This window comes from Perna viridis, chromosome 6 (assembly GCF_037379345.1).
Source record: "Perna viridis isolate PV_CMFRI_1.1 ecotype Kerala chromosome 6, ASM3737934v1, whole genome shotgun sequence".
NCBI classification, from domain to species: Eukaryota; Metazoa; Mollusca; class Bivalvia; order Mytilida; family Mytilidae; genus Perna; species Perna viridis.
The window spans coordinates 1,529,457-1,547,645 of NC_142450.1; the positions used below are offsets into that span (position 1 = coordinate 1,529,457).

At 33.4% G+C, this 18,189-nt stretch overlaps 1 protein-coding gene across 1 annotated transcript in view; it reads right to left on the bottom strand.

Moving 5' to 3' along the window:
* Positions 1 to 18,189, bottom strand: part of LOC148613175 (putative ATP-dependent RNA helicase DDX10) — a 33,354-nt gene that overhangs the window by 12,996 nt on the left and 2,169 nt on the right. The window contains exons 2-9 of the mRNA XM_088586381.1: positions 17,012 to 17,072; positions 16,286 to 16,416; positions 15,342 to 15,500; positions 10,271 to 10,391; positions 9,647 to 9,761; positions 7,554 to 7,650; positions 4,110 to 4,214; positions 64 to 226 (exon numbers count right to left, since the gene is read on the bottom strand). Coding sequence (XP_088442507.1) covers positions 64 to 226; positions 4,110 to 4,214; positions 7,554 to 7,650; positions 9,647 to 9,761; positions 10,271 to 10,391; positions 15,342 to 15,500; positions 16,286 to 16,416; positions 17,012 to 17,072 — 952 coding nt within the window. The remainder of the gene's footprint in view (positions 1 to 63; positions 227 to 4,109; positions 4,215 to 7,553; positions 7,651 to 9,646; positions 9,762 to 10,270; positions 10,392 to 15,341; positions 15,501 to 16,285; positions 16,417 to 17,011; positions 17,073 to 18,189) is intronic.

Below are 18,189 nucleotides of genomic sequence, written 5' to 3' on the forward strand. Positions count from 1 at the left end.
AGGTTGTTATCCCTAACCTTGTGAGGCTGTTAAATCTTACCTACTGAGGCTGTTAACTCTTACCTAGACCTCTTGCGGCAATATCTGTAGCAAACAACACAGCATGTTTTTTTCTACAGAACTCATTATATACTGCTACCCTCTTTAACTGGTTCATGGCTCCATGTAAGGCTAGCACTGTCACTCCTGGCCGTAGTCGTCTGAAACTCTCATATGTATACTTCACCTTTAATACAAGGATAAAGATTTTAAGACAAGCGAAGCACAGTTGTAATCCACAACAACCAGAAGTACTTCAACTGTATTCTACTACTATTAAGTATTTTCTGACTATAATTTTACAAAACAATTCATCTAAATAAAGAGCTCTTAATTGAATTAATAAATGACAATGTGTATAAGTTTTTGTCAGAGATTACAAAATACATGTATATTCTTGATGTTAAAAGTTGTAAACAAGATATTCAAGAGCCAACATCTGCCTGATTCTTTATAGGAGTAGTATTTAGTAGTCATTTAAACCCTTCCTTTATTAACAATAGACTATCTAGGACGGGAAAAATAAACAAATAAGATATACTGAACAAGGTTGCATTTGGATTCTAATTGTATTTATGACAAAGATATGGTCTTCTTTATTTAATAAAAACCAGAGGCTCACGTGAGCCTGTATCGCTCACCTGGTTTAATTACTTGCTAAATATTTCATATAATTTTGCGTAAATTTACAAGGAATTTTCCTTAGATGAAGATTTTCTTGCAATTTAAAGCATTGGTAAACAGGAATTATTGCATGGGACAGGTTGGAAAGGGGACATAATGCATAGTTTGCAACCCCAACATGCTAAAATCCGGAACCAGGCCTTTAAAAATGCAGAAATTGCCATTGTTTTGCGGAATCCATGAAATTTCTGCAAAACACAGCGTTTCTTAGTCTCCAACATGATTACTTTGCTAAAAAACTAATCTTATTAAATAAATTAATAGTATAAATGATAGACATAGCAAATATTTTTTTTTAATCTAACATAGCTTTTTGTATGGTCCTCCAATCTCGGAGCACCATCCTATAACTTTCTGAAAACTATGATTTTGTCAACGAACTTTCTAAACAAATGATAACTTACATTGAAGCATGTGTATGAGAATACAGCCATCCCATTGAGACCAACAAACATTGAATCAAATCTACAGGGAAGCTAGTTTTTATAGTTCCCAGTTAAGACCCTCTGATGCCTATAATAAATCAATGTTTATTGGTACATGACCAGGAATAGCAAGTACATTCTTAACATTTAATCAAGTATACTTTGGACAAAAAAGTAAAACATAAGATGTAAATTCAACTTGTCTACAAGTATGGTTAGAGTTTTCCACCAATATAGTTCAGTACTATGAACATTCATTTAATTTTATGAACTGCAATAAATGCCCAGTCAGCATATAAAACCTGTCAAATTATTGTACCTACATAATACTACTAAGGACATACTTTCACTACATATTTCTATAAGGCAACTACCATTAAATTTTTATTTGTGTGTGTGTGGGGGGGGCTATTGCTTTTTTTTTACCCTTAGTAAACAATTGTTTGTTGTCAAGTTTGGTTTCATTTGGCCCAGTGGTTTCAGACATGTTTTTCCGATAGGCTCCAATGTTAAGTTAAGATCCACAGTGGCAGCCATTTTGAAATGGCAAAAGAATCACAAGCTTTCATCTCCTCATGCCAACGATCATTTGTTTCCAGTTTTGTTTCATTTGGTCAAGCGGTTTCCGAGAAAAAGATTTTTACATGTTTTTCTCATAGGGTCCAATGTTAAAGTAAGATCCTCGGTGGCGGCCATTTTGAATTTCCGATTGGCACCAAAATCACAAACTTACATCCCTTCATAAAAGTGAACATTTGTGTCAAGTTTTGTTTAATTTGGTCAAGCGGTTTCTGAGAAGAAGATTTTTACATGTTTTTCCCATAGGGTCCAATGTTAAACTAAGATCCTCGGTGGCGGCCATCTTGAATTTCTGATCGCCACCAAAATCACAAACTTTCATCCCCTCATATCAGTGAACATTTAATAGTGTCAAGTTTTGTTTAATTTGGTCAAGTGGTTTCCGAGAAGAAGATGTTTACATGTTTTTCCCATAGGGTCCAATGTTAAACTAAGATCCTCGGTGGCGGCCATTTTGAATTTCCGATTGGCACCAAAATCACAAACTTTCATTCGCTCATATCAGTGAACATTTGTGTCAAGTTTTGTTTAATTTGGTCAAGTGGTTTCCGAGAAGAAGATTTTTACATGTTTCTCCCATACGGTCCAATGTTAAACTAAGATCCTCGGTGGCGGCCATCTTGAATTTCCGATCGGCACCAAAATCACAAACTTTCATCCCCTCATACCAGTGAACATTTGTGTCAAGTTTGGTTTTATTTGGCCCTGTGGTTTCAGAGAAGAAGATTGAAATGTAAAAGTTTACGAACGGACGACGGACACCAAGTGATGGCAAAAGCTCACATGGCCTTTGGCCAGGTGAGCTAAAAAAACAATTAGAGAATTGACTGTATAGCAACATTTATATATTTCTACTTTTGTAATGAAACAGCTAGATTAATTTCATTGAGAAAAAAAAATAGAAAAACATGGCCATAGGGTACAGATTACCTCCCAACTTACCCCTAAACAACACACTGTTAAAGTTAATTGGAAATTAAGGATGTAGACCTAGGGTAAGGGACACACCTCTTACAAATTACTGGGCCCCGTGCAGGTTCTGGTGTCAAAAGAATAGGCCTGCAGCAGCACTAAGCTTGTCGTAAAAGGCAACTAAGTAGTGCTCAGACACCATAGTGGTGCACCATGTTGGGAAAGATGCCATGTTCCTTGCACATCAAAGAACCCTGCTGTGGTATTGGATAGAAGTAGAAATCTTTGTGCTCCGCCACAGGAGGCTAAATTGCCCTACCCTACCCATCCCTCCCTTTTAACTTGTGGCAATCAAAATTTATCGCCCCTGTTATCCTTGTGTCCCATCCCTTTTTCATTTCATCATGATCATTACATGTTCATTTTATCATCCCTTTCATGTTCATCGCCTGAATATAGCTGAAATATTGCTGCTCAGGCGTTAAACCCCAATAACCAATAATCAATCATACAAATTATTGTAACGTTTGTATTCAGCATTTTACATCAATGTCATGTAAACATCAAAGTAACTTGGGATGATTTCATTCTGTTTCAAATGAAAGCTTGATAGGCTTTAGTGAAATTGTATATGATACAAGAAAAAGTGGCTACTGGATAACATCCATTGCCATTAGGTACTCTTTATAAAGGAGGCATACGCATACCTAAGGTAAGGGAATCAACTTTGGAAATCAGTTAAATGTTTGTATCAAATTCCATTTCATCAAAGCCAATCAAGCATTCATTTGAACAATGAGATTGAGCTACTAAGATTCTTAAATAAGATATATGTAAAATGGTTTACAAAAATGTACCAGTGATATGAACAAGTTATGCTCCATAACCTAGTTCTACCACTTGGAGCAGAAAAAATGTACCAGTGATGTGAACAAGTTATGCTCCATAACTCAGGTCTATCACTTGGAGCAGAAAAAATGTACCAGTGATATAACAAGTTATACTCCATAACCTAGGTCTACCACTTGAAACAGAAAAAATGTACCAGTGATGTGAACAAGTTATGCTCCATAACTCAGGTCTATCACTTGGAGCAGAAAAAATGTATCAGTGATGTGAACAAATTATGTTCGATAACCTAGGTATATCACTTGGAGCAGAAAAAATGTACCAGTGATGTGAACAAGTTATGCTCCATACCATAGGTCTATCACTTGGAGCAGAAAAAAAATTAAAGGACAGACACAGATAACTGCATCCTATTATATTTGACCACAAAATTATGAATCTGCCACTGAGGATCAAACCCTAGCCCACTTGGTGACAAGCCAGTGACAAACTGGTTCAGATGAAAAATGAATCCTTTAAATAAATCAAATGGCTGTTTAAATCTACCTATACAGGTAAGCTAACCTGCAACAATAATTTAATATTCTGGCACCTAATAGTAGATGAAAAAATAGTACATACCTGTTTACAGCTGGCAATGAATATAAGAACTTTTGACTTGAGATGGTTCTTTATAAAGGACCAAAGAATATTCATTTTATCATGTAACTCACAAACCATATAGCTCTGGAAAAAATAAACATAAACAAATGTCAAGGACTTCTGTCCCAAATTTAGCTTGTTATAGAATCATGCTTTATTTATTTCATAACAGTGAAATCTGTGTAAACCAAATACTCTCTGACTGAAGTAATTGCTCTGTTTATATGGTGAAACCTGTGGAAACCAAACACTCTCTGACTGATGTAATTGTTCTGTTTATACAGTGAAATCTATGTACACCAAACCCACTCTGACTGAAGTAATTGTTCTGTTTCTACAGTGAAATCTATGTACACCAAACCCACTCTGACTGAAGTAATTGTTCTGTTTCTACAGTGAAATCTGTGTACACCAAACCTCTCTGACTGAAGTAATTGTTCTGTTTCTACAGTGAAATCTGTGTACACCAAACCTCTCTGACTGAAGTAATTGTTCTGTTTATACCAGAAATTAACCACATGTCTGACAGCCTTGGTCAGTGAAACTAGTTTTGGGCTTAAGAAATTTCTTTTAATTGTGGATTTATAAACCAATGATATTTAAAGAAAAATGACATAAATTTAAAGTTTTGGTCTTGTGTTCCAAGATATAAGCCGTGATATTTCTTATACATGTTATAATTTATTGGGACTGATGTGATTGACTGTCCATAGGCTAAATCAGATTTGCTGATTTTTCATGCATTGGAGGACCAGAATGTTTAATACATTGAACAGTCCCTGCTTTGTACTATGCTGACTTGCTGAGTTAAATCTAAAATGTGTCAGCTCACAAAGGCAACAGATGGAAGAACTGCCTGCCACCCCATTCAAAAACAATATATGACTCAGGAGTCAAGCAGTCAAACATTATTGTACAATGTAGATGAAAACAGTTAGCAGAATAGCAATGACTAAAATTCTAAACCTCAGGTTTGACAATGCCAGTGAAAAAAATAATGGCCGTTTGCACTCAAGGTGAAGAAACAATCTTCATGGAGTGTACATGGATATGAAGATGCCTAGTTTACGTAAGTGTATTGTTTACTGTTTAAACAAGAAATACAATCAATCAAATCTGATATATACCAGTACATGTAATTCTAAAATAAAATCTGACGTATACCAGTACATGTAATTCTAAAATCAAAACTTTCTATCACGAAATTTGCAAGCATAATTTGTGCAGTAAACTAAAGGCTCAAAAGAGCCAGAATCGTTCACCTGACTTGATATGCAGCATTTTTTTTTTTTTTTGTAAAAGAGGCCATGTTATATTTTGGATAAAAATTCATAATGCTCATACTTATGGATCAATCACATCAAATTTCATTGAATTCTGTCAAACAATTTCAGAGGAGAAATTTTTTTGAATAATAGCATTGAAAATAGACAAAAAAAAAGGTCAAAGAAGGGCAATTTATATGTAACTTCAACATGGCTTAACAAACAAATTTCATAAAAAATTTCCCCACAGGCAGATCTAATCATGTTGAACCATTAACCCATCAGAATTTTGTTAAACCTAAAGGTTTTGAGATATATGCCAAAAACGTTTGTCTGATCCCTATGTTCTATCTTAGTAATGGTGCCCATGCTTTTAGACAAATAGAAAAACCAACATCAGTTCTATACACAATACCCTAAGGAATGTTTTAAACCAAGTTAGGTTCTAATTTGTCCAGTAGTTTCAGAGGAGAAGTTTTGAAAAGTTGCTAATGAGGAGGGAAATGACCATGATGCAAAGTGATGACAATAGCTCACATGGCCCTTCGGGCAAGATAAGCTAAAAAGTACAGTTACAGAATAATGTAGCAATTTGAAATAGACTGATACCAATATAAATCTAGCTACAAAATGTAAGATTCTGACTTCAGTAGCTTTCTAGATAGAAATGTATACAATGTGTCCTACTTTATTACCACAGAACACCAGTATAATCCTTTTGACACTGTCTTTCAAGTTTGAATAGTTGGCAGTTACGATATCTAGTCATTATTGAGTATAATTGATCTGTTTATTTTAATTTGCTGTAAAACCACACCAAACCGACTGTACATTCCCACGTACACCTATCCTTACATTGACCATATTTTTTCCTTTACCTAAATGATGAAATTGGATAATTTTTAAATAACTATTTGGTAAATTTTAAATTTTAACAAAGTTATCTACCCCTGTATTGTTCTTTTGTAGGGTTTTTCAATGAAATTATTTCTCATTTTACCATATCATTACAATTATGGTCTTTATTTATTGGTTCTGATGGAAGAAATTGTGACAAAACATTGCAGAAGTGGTGTATTTGAAACAATGAAGAAGAGATGCTTTTTTAAACATTGTAGAAGAGATGTTTTTTTAAACATTGTAGAAGTGGTGTATTTGAAACATTGAAGAAGAGATGCTTTTTTAAACATTGTAGAAGTGGTGTATTTTAAACATTGTAGAAGTAGTGTATTTTAAACATTGTAGAAGTGGTGTTTTTTAAACATTGTAGAAGTGGTGTTTTTTTAAACATTGTAGAAGTGATGTATTTTAAACATTGTAGAAGTGGTGTTTTTTAAACAAAGTTTCACCACCTGTCTGAATATTTACAGAGACTGGAATTTTTAAGTAGCAGTCTTAATAAGAATCATATTAATTTTGTAATATGTGATACACCCCAAAAATGTCTACACATTTCTATTTTTGTAATTAAGTTGCTTTATAGGTCTACATGATGAAATGTATAATTATTCATTCCAATCCGTCTTCTCTTAGGAGATAATCTACATTGAAAATCCAATAGTTTCTATTGTATTTCAGTGTCATTTACAGAGTTACTGCCCTAAATTTCTACGGTACATTCTATTTAATTTTTATCTCATAAGAACAATAGTTAAATGAAAATCCACGTTTTTTTTCTGTTAATTATGGCATTTTAAACAGAATAGCAAAATAAATATGTAGGCTTTCCACCATGAATCCCATTGTACATGATTCTTATCCGGAGTACTATTTAAAAAAATCCTGAGCCTGGAAATAAGGAAATAAAAAAGTTCATAGACTTAAGGAGGTAGACCTTTGGTAAGGGGCATAACTCCAGGGATATGTTTGAATCATATTCAATTTCATCAAAGCCTATCAAGCTTTTATTTGAAACAGAATGGAATCAATCCAAGTTACTTTCATGCTTACATGAGATTGATGTAAATGCTGAATACAAATATTCTAATGATTTGTAAGAGTTGGGTCCCTTACCCTAGGTTTACCTCCTTAAATTTGAGAACATGTTAGTTGTCATCAAATATCTAAACTTTGATTGGTTTTACCAGAGTTTAAAATATTATCAAACTTAAGTATTTCATTTAAATTTTGTGGCACCCAGGCCAGGTCATGACTTTACCTGCTCAAGCTGTGTAGGGGTGCTGTGTGCTGCATTCTCGTGAACGGAAACATAAACTGGATTGGTTAAACTTAACCTGGCTAAATCTTTGATGGATCTGGAACAAAACAAACAAAAAACATAGTTTACTGAATTTTGGAACAAAGTCTATTTAGATTTTAAAAAGGGTACATCATAAACATAAAACTGTTCTCAAAAATACAAAATGGCTCTATGTTGTCTTTTGTTGACAACTTCGGTTCTGAATCCCGATAATTACTGACTCGAAAATTATGTCTCCAGAAAAAAATCTAGAAACTCATTGTTTTGGTGTATGAATCTTTCATTGTATACTGCGCACCCCCCTTCTGTAACAAAGAGAAAGTTGAAAAAAGTGTGTGGCATACACGAAAGAATACGATAATGCGACATTAAATGATATCCTGTACAAACAGAACTAATTTTTCACATTTTTTTATTTTCAAAGAAAGATAACTATAATACATCAAAATATTTTTTGGAAAAGAATGAATTTAAAATGGCTTTGAGTAAATAAATGGGTCAAACTACAATTTGAACTTGATTTGTATTTTATGATACTAAATAACCATACAGTTTGAAAAAGATCCTTTAATATCTTCTTATGTTATCATCTGGGAACTGTCTAGGACAGCCAGATGGACAGACATGCAACTTTTTTGATAGTATCATATAATACTTCACCACTTCATTTGGTGGGGTATAAAAAGTAGATACTGGTATATGTATAATATACCTTGTTGATATTACATGAGAATCAAAAACTGGAACACAACTTTTCTTTGAAAGCCATATGTTTTTACCAGGATGAAGGTAAACCCATCATCGTACTACATATACACCCACTTGTACAGAAAATGAGGAGGTAGACCTAGGGTAAGGGACGGTCTTATAACTCATTTGAATGTTTGTATTCACCATTATACATCAATCTCATGTAAACATCAAAGTAACTTGGACTAACTTCATTCCGTTTCAGATGAAAGCTTGATAGGCTACGGTGTAATTGAATATGATACAAACATATCAATGATGTCCCTTACCCTACCTCCTTAATATCTTTTTCAGTCAATGCCCAGAAGCTTTTCTTTGAAAACTAGAAAAACTGTGAGCCGAGCTTTCATTCCAAGAAAGATAACCCATAAGCGATTTAAGCATTCAGATGGAAAAACAAAATAGGAGATGCACAATGACATTATGAAAGAATCCATGTCTGAAAGTTTCATCAAATTCCATTCAGCAGTTGCAAATTAGAACAGGGGACTGAGGAAACCAATAAATGGAAGAATGGCCAAACAGACAAATGCTTCAATGAAAGGACAGACACCATGATCACTATATACCTCTCCCGAAGTGGGGAGTATTAAAATAGAAAACAACAGAGTCTACAACTATGGTAAATCATAGCTTTCAACGACTGAGTTTTATTGCTGTTGTATAACAAGAATTGTTACAGTAAGATAAAAATTGAAGTAGTGATCCCTTTTAAAACAAAAGAAAGTCATGACTTGTTTCAAAAAACCTTGGTTATTACAGAGAAAACTAGAGGCTCTAAAGAGCCTGAATCGCTCACCTAGAGAACTTGAAATCATGTGGTCATATCATTTGATCATTTAAAGCCTAAGCCTCTTGCAGCCACCTTGTTAATCCTATCTTTTATCAGATGTCTCTTTTATTGTTTCTGCCATGTTTGGTCACAATTGCCATAGTAATTGCAAAGATTTAAGCAAAATGTGTTTCCCCACAGTGTTTCAAAGACAACTTAAGAGTGACCACAGACACCTGATGAGCCATCTGAGGCACAAGTGGATTGTTTGTAGAAGGCATTGAGGTCATTAACCATATCAAGTTTCAAAATATTAGCACTTATGGATTCAGAGGAGTTTAGTTTGGTTAAAATTAGTAAAGGGGTTTTCATGAAGTTGAGCAAAATTTGAAAAGTTTACAGACAATTGGACAAAGTGATGGCATAAGCTCACTGGGACCTTTAGCATGTTTAGTACAAGTGAGCTTAAATAAAAACAATGCAACGATGAAAAACAGAAGAGAGCTTATTTTATCGGATGGCAACTTACTTAGTCTGTGTAGCACTGAATAACAGAGTCTGTCTCTCCACTGGTAAATTTTCTATAATGGCATTCATGGATTGGGCAAAACCAAGGTCTAGTATTCGATCAGCCTCATCTAGAACTACAATGAAGCATGATTTGTTTTAAAAATTCACATTTCAGTAGGAACTAAAATAAGAGGTAAGATATAATACAACTTTTGATGCAATTTACTCTTCTAAGGAAATGATAACTGGTAAAAAATTCAAATTGTAACCTATATGATATGTACTTGAATGGTTTGTCAAACTAGATATTCCTCTCTATATATATATTTCAACCAACTGGCCCAAATAATTACTGCAAGAATGCCCACAAAGTAAAAAAAAGGCCATGCTGGCAAAAAATTTGGTGGGAGAGAGGTAAAATAACTTAAAATGCCTATCTTTTTTTTGAAAATTAAAATAACAAAAAACAAAAGTAGGGTCGGGCTGTCAAAAATAAGGTTGGTCAAGTTACTGGAAACATGGATAATTTATAATTTCAACCTTAACAAATCTTAAAGTCCAAAAGGTGTTTGATTTAGACAGGTTTGTCTGTATTTAAGCCTATGGAGATAACAGTACACTCAGTGTATACTGTAGCAGTTACCTAGAATCTGTAATGTATCTGCAGTAAAGTTGAATGTTTCGTCCATGTGCTGTAACAACCTGCCTGGAGTACATATCACAATGTTGGTCTTGTTTAACCTCTCTGATTCTTCTCTTAAATGCTATAATTAGACAAAATATTTAAATACAGTGTAATCTGTCAATTCCCTGAATCAACATACAGTCAAACCTGTATTGAAAGACCATCCATCCAAGGGAAAAATAAACAAGAAATCTGTAAACGATGGCTAAATACATGTAGTGATATCCCTGCTTTCAATCACAATATCAGGAACTTTAACATAGTCCTCAATAAACAGGAAGTAAATGTCAAATTTTTTCAGAAAATGGATCCACCAGATGGCAAACCTACAGGAACAATGTGTTAAAATTTCAAGCCATTGTGATAAATAGTTGCTGAGAAAAATGTGACAAAAATTTCAACCTTCAAAACATGTCCAAAAAAGGACAAATTCCTTGGTAAACAGGAAGTTGTTAAATTTTTCAGAAAATGAATCCAACCAAAGGGCATTCCCACCAGTAGAATATGTTAAAATTTCAAACTGCTGTGACGAGTAGTTGCTGAGAAACCTGTGATGGAAAAAGGTGTTACAGAAACATGAACACAAAAAAAAAACACTGAAACACGAACACATGGAAACACAGATAAGGGTAAAACAGTATACCCCTTGTCCTTCAGAGCCGGGGTATAAAGATGATCTCATAAAACAAGTGCTTGTTTGAGTAGGTTTGACAGCCATTGAAATTTTAACCAGTATAAATTGGAAACTTGTCTGAAGCAAAGAATTTTTGTTTCCTATTCAGATTCAGTTACAAACATTAATAGACGATCTTTTTCATTACGTTGTTTTATTTAAATCAAGGAGATAGACCTAGGGTAAGGGAAATAACTCTAGAAATCAGTGATATGTTTGTATCATATTAAATTTCACCTAAGCCTATGAAGCTTTCATATGAAAAAAGAATCAAATAACTCTTTGTTTCTTTGATGCTTACTTGAGATTGATGAGCAAATGTTCAAATGATTTGTAAGAGTTGTGTCCCTTACCTTAGGTCTATCTCCTTAAGATAGCATATGAAATAGGCACTTTCATGATTTGTGTGGATTTTGGGGCAGATTAGTGTATGGTTCCCTCAAAAACACAGATTTGAATACAGGAAGGACTATCTTTACGTAAAAATATAGCATAAGTAGACTGGAAAAACATTGTTTGTTCTAAGGGTTTTTCAAAATAATGAAGCACCTCTACTATCGGCAATGTCTAAATTTTTTATGGATGAGTAGTTAATAGGCAAGATTAATTTTACATCCCAGAAAACAAAGACTTATCCCAGGAAACAAAGACTTATACAGAAAACAACACTTATCCAGAAAACAAAAAGTTCTCCCAGAACACAGGGACATATCCCAGGAAACAAAGACTTACCCTAGAAAACAAAGACTTATCCAGAAAACAAAGACTTATCCAAGAAAAAAAAAGACTTATCCAAGAAAACAAAGACTTATCCAGAAAACAAAAGACTTATCCAAGAAAACAAAGACTTATCGCAGAACAAAGGGACTTATCCAAGGAAACGAAGACTTACATGTATCCTAGAAAACAGATACTTATCCTAGAAAACAAAGACATATCAAAGAAAACAAAGACTTATCCCAGACAACAAAGACTTATCCTAGAAAACAAAGACTTACCCTAGAAAACAGGTACTTATCCTAGAAAACAAAGATTTACCCTAGAAAACAAAGACTTATCCTAGAGAACAAAGACTTACCCTAGAAAACAGATACTTATCCCAGAAAACAAAGACTTATCAAAGAAAACAGATACTTATCCCAGAAAACAAATAGTTATCCAAGAAAACAAAAACTTATCCCAGGAAACAAAGACTTATCCTAGAAAACAGATACTTATTCTAGAAAACAAAGACTTATCCAAGAAAACAAAACTTATCCCAGAACACAGGGACATATCCCAGAAAACAAAGACTTACCCTAGAAAACAAAGACTTATCCCAGACAAAAAGACTTACCCTAGAAAACAGATACTTATCCCAGAAAACAAATAGTTATCCAAGAAAACAAAAACTTATCCCAGGAAACAAAGACTTACCCTAGAAAACAGATACTTATCCCAGAAAACAAATAGTTATCCAAGAAAACATAGACTTATCCCAGGAAACAAAGACTTATCCTAGAAAACAGATACTTATTCTAGAAAACAAAGACTTATTCTAGAAAACAAAGACTTATCCAATAAAACAAAACTTATCCAAGAACACAGGGACATATCCCAGAAAACAAAGACTTACCCTAGAAAACAAAGAATTATCCCAGAACTCAAGGACTTATCCTAGAAAACAAAAGACCTATCCCAGAAACAAGAGGATCCTTGGAGCCTGAATCGCTCACCTGGTTAAATTTTGTCTTTAATGACAATATATTTAAGAAGAAGTTGTCTAGCAATTTTGACTCAAGAAGACTTTGATAGGTATCTTAAGGACCATTACATGGCTTAACAGATCAAAATAAAAATTTGACCAGACAGATCTCATCATGCTGAACACTTTCATCCCATGTCAGAATTTGGCTAAACCTAATAATTTTGGAGATATATGTGAAAAACTACTATCTGACCTCTGTGTTCTATTTTTAGTACCGACGGCCAAGATACCCAAAGGAACATTCATACTAAGTTTGGTTCCAGTTGGTCAAGTAATGTCAGAGGAGAAGATTTTTGAAAGAAATGACATTAAAAAAGGCAAAAAAAAAAACCGTGAAAAATGGGAAGTAATTCTTAAATGGCTTGATAGATTAAAATGTAAATTTTACCACAGACAGATCTCATCATGCTGAACACTTTTATCCCTTCAGAATTTGGCTAAACTTAATGATTTTGGAGATATATGTGAAAAACTACAGTCTGATCCCTATGTTCTATTTTAATTAACGGCTGCCATGTTATTTGACGGATCAAAAATCTGAACACATATTTTGTGCAAGATACCCTAAGGAACATATGTGCAAAGTTTCATATAATTCTGCTCAGTGGTTTCAGAGAAGATTTTTTTAAAATTCTTAACGGATCACGACGATATGGACGACGATGACAATGGACGCCAAGTGAGGACAATAGCTCACATGGCCTACAGCCAGGTGGGCTAAAAAATGACTGATCACAGAAAACAAAGACTTAAATTTAAGTCGAATTGCCTTATTTTGACCAAAATCGACGAAAAAAAACATAGATAAGTCAAGGGTCAGACATGTGCATTTATATCGTACCTGTCAGCAGAGATCCCAGTTGAGCGGTTGGTTTTCAACAGCATATTATCTGAGCGATGTTACTAAGTATAAGATTTCTGAATTAAATAAATATCTGTGTTTCCGTTAAAGTGTATTTTGTCCGCAAGTTCAATTATTTTTATTGAATGGTGTGTCGATGGCTCTGAAGCCATAGATCATCAGAAGTATGAAATGGTAAACGTGGGCAGCCATATGTGAAATAAGCAGGAAATTCGTTTGATGAATTGGTCATATTTACAAGTGCTAATTAGTAAACAATATTACCTGGTATTACAAAATACAATAAAACCGTTTGTGGGAGACCCGACAAAGTAGTCAAGGACGTTAAAAAAAACCCTTAGTGGTATACAATAAAAAAATACTTGTTACCTGCAAATTTGGTTGCAATTAACCATTTAGATAAAACCTTAATTGAATTATAATTTGATTCAAGTGCAAAAGAGTTACGACATACCGTAAATGGGCATAAATTTGCATGTTAAAGGACCAATAACTCCAAAACACTCAATGTTTTCCAAGTTAAAAAAAGAGTTTTTTAACATATCTTCTAGAGTTTATTAATATATTTTAATGGTTCCAAAGTTTCAGAGTTTTTATAACATCATCGTATTCATGCGTGAGGGCTTTGATTGCAGTTAAAATTTTAATTAAAGCAATCAAAAGTGAATTGAACAAATCTAATGAAATGCAATGTTGATGAACATTTTTCTTGAAAAAAATCCACAAATATTTCAAAGTGGATGATAAATCGAGACTGACACATAGCTTAAAAAAAATATCGACTTATAGTCTGGAAAATATGATATCTCAGAAAACAAAGACATCCCAGAAAGCAAGGACTTATCCCAGAAAGCAGAGACTTATCTTAGAAACAAAGATTTATCCCAGAAAGCAGAGACTTATCTTAGAAACAAAGATTTATCCAAGAAAGCAAGGACTTATCCCAGAAAACAAAGTCTTTTCCGACATGGGGAAGGGTTTATCCCAGAAAGCAAAGGTCTCAATGTTTTGACGCATATTTTTGAATATCTTGTTCAAGACAACATATGTAGGAGAGAAATAGAAACAGCTGTCACCAAAATCAAAAGTAAAATGTAAAGATTATTGATAAACCAGGTTTACAATCATCTCACTTTTATAGTGGACATAAAAGGCCAATCATCTCACTTCTATCGTGGACATAAGAGGCCAATCATCTCATTTCTATCGTGGACATAAGAGTTCTGGTGTAACTTTGTGTTATGTACACTTAAGTCAAAATTGGTGAAACAATAGTATACATGTAAGGTTTTATTGACTTGTGAAACTGTACTCAGTCTACAAGTACTGAAGATATTTTCTTAAAGTTGACAACTGCTTAGAATCTGTAGGCCAAAAAAATCACCTTTGTTACCTATTATCTGACTGACCAGGAAATATTATAATAAAAATTGCAGAAAAAAATTGTTTCTGATACTATTCCAGCATTAGGTAATTAGTTTGTATCCCATTCTGATCTGAGTTTCTGGCTTCATCAACATAGTAACCACTGATCCAAGCAGTGGAAGCATGAGTATGGGAATTAATCCATTTATATCTACAAATGTATAACAATTACTCATTGAATAAACTTTTTGCCTTTGTAACAGGAAACAAAGATATAATATACATGTAAATACAATTTGTTTGGCCTTTACATCAGGTAGTGGAACAAATGCTTAAAACACTAGACTACAGAAATTTAACATTTTCCAATTGTAAACTTTACCTTTCCTCCAATGACTAAACCTGCTGAAAAATCATGTCGCTTGCCAATACGTTTTAACACTTCAAATGTCTGGTATGCGAGTTCCCTGGTAGGAGAGATAATCAGGGCACCAAGTCCATCCATAGAACTCCATTTCTCTCGAAATAAACATTCTAACACCTACAATGGAAAAATTAGTAAATTATTATTTCAAGCAGAAAATACAGCATCATATAATTAGGCCTTTTGAAAATACATGTATCCTGTCATATGTAATGAAAATCTTTCAGAGTAGGAAGTAAGTCTTTCCCTGCTAAAATACCCAAAATAATGAAAAGGCATTTTTTAAATAATCTGTTACATGGATTATTTAATGTGAACACCCAAAATTAAGCTTATTTCTCAATGAACATAATTTTTATGACAGTCATTCCTTAAATATTTTAACTATGAAATGTTGAATGGCTCAGTATTATTGAGCAACACCTAACTCATTTAAGCCAGGTCCCTAATTACAAAACTACTTTAAAGTTGGAAACCCAATACACTACATGTACATGTATAAAGTATGTATGTAAATTACAAACTGAATAAAGCTAATTATTGATTGATGACGTTGACAGAATAAATCTGCACTTACATATAAAAAATGTTGATTTCATACTACAAGTGATACTTTTTACAGTTTGCTAATTTTTGTTTTCTTTTGTTTTTTAAATTAAAATATAAGAGTTTTTATAAACAAATTTTAATAAATAGAAATGATTATAGCAAAAATATGCAAGTCAACACAGACTTTCCTTATGTTTTAGGAAAAAAAACATTGAATTAGAAAGAATATAAACATTAAAGACTAGGCCGGAAAGTTTGGGCAGCCAAAGCCAATCATCAGCTAACTAGCCAACAAATTAATTAATATTTTACCTCTTAATAAATCCATATGTGTAGGTGGTAAACATACTTACAGGTACCAAAAATGCCAATGTTTTTCCTGATCCAGTTTTGGCAGCTCCTAAAACATCATTCCCTTTCAATGCTAAACCAATTGATTCTTTCTGAATATCTGTTGGTGATGTGAACTTAGATATTCTCAGACCTAAACAAACAATTTTTATAGTAATTAGCTCAAATTGAAAGATAACTTTAGTAACTAGCAGTAACCTGGGATCTTGCACCACTAAGAAAGGGGCAGATTCAGACACTTTGAAAAGGGGGTGTTAGGATATAATTTGCTATTTTTAGTCAGTTTTACATATGAAAATGACAAATTTTCCAATAAAAAGGAGGGGCATCAATCTCCTGTAGCCTCCTGCCTAGATCTCCCACTGTATAACCAGATTTATTATGGTCCTGGACTTTTCCATTTTGAATTCAATGGCTAACATAAGGAAAACTAATAGTCTTCAATAAAAACCTGAAGGTCGAGGACAAAGGTAAATGAAACTTGAAAGGTTCTAAGTTAGAACTATGTGAAGAGAATCCTGGAAGTTGAAACATTGAAACATCACTACTTTGAATCCCAGAAGGTATTCAATTTGATCAAGCACTTATTAATTTGTGTTTATTATCAATGGGACAATAAAGGGGCATAAAAAGGTGAAAGTTCATGAAATCTAAGATAAATGACTCCATCTAGTCATCTACACCCTTTTAAATTACAGATGTTTAATTTATACACTTCAAACATGTACCTTCCAAAGTTCTTTTAGAAAGTGGAAAATCTGTAAAGCTTTGTACTTTCTGTGGGTCAATCTGAAACAAAAATAATTAAACGAAAATAAGGATGAACATGAAAATTACTCCAGCACAACTAATCTGCAACAATGGAGATGACACCTTCTGACCAGACATGGGTGTTTTCCTAACAGGGAATAGATTCAGTATAAAACCAGTAGCCAATTAATTGCGAAAAAAAAAAAAAATACTGCCTGCATAAACATTTTACAATAAAGACCCACATGTTCAATTAATTTAGAATTTGCATTTTTCTGTTTGATTTTTTTTGTTTTGGACCTTTAGTTTATTTGTTTTCAAGGGGCTCTCTGCAGAAAAAAATGCAACTGCATGTACAAAAATGTACTACATTGTACAAACATCAACATCCTGAGTTCTGAGTGCATGTACGATCATAATGTACTACATTGTACATACATCAATATCCAGAGTTCTAAGTGCATGTACAATTATAATGTACCACATTGTACATACATCAACATCCAGAGTTCTGATGCATGTACAATTGTACGTATTAAACAGCAAATTAACAATTTCCTTTCATAACAAAGTTGAACCTCAGAACTGAAACATATACATATGCAATTATACTAATTGTGTATGTAGCAACATCTAACTGAAGTTATTCTCTAACTCTGAACTTTCCAAAACTTGCATGATTCATGTAGAAGCAGGGCAACTTGGAATATTACATACATGTACAGTACTCCACATTATATTATATTCAAAATAAAATTCTCTGTAAATAAACAGCATTTTGATGAACTAAACGTGGTGGAATGCTACATTTGTACATTAATTTGACAAACCTAAAGAATTTCAAGGGTTACACACCTATTTATTACTGACACATGTTCTTATACTATTTAATTTGATCAAATATGGAATATAGGTATCATCTATTCCCCAATTCGTCTGTTTTTGAATCATAGAAGTGGAGCAATTTGGCCGGTGTTTCTAGAAAAGCAGAGGATGCTTACCCTACCGGTGCTCATTTGCTTTTGTTACTTAAATGTATGTATGATTTTAGTTACTTTATGTTCTTTGCTGTGTATGTCTGTTTTCCATGTCTGGTCTTTGTTCCTGGATTACATTCTTTTGATTACCGCTATAACCTTGGTTCCCTTGATTACTC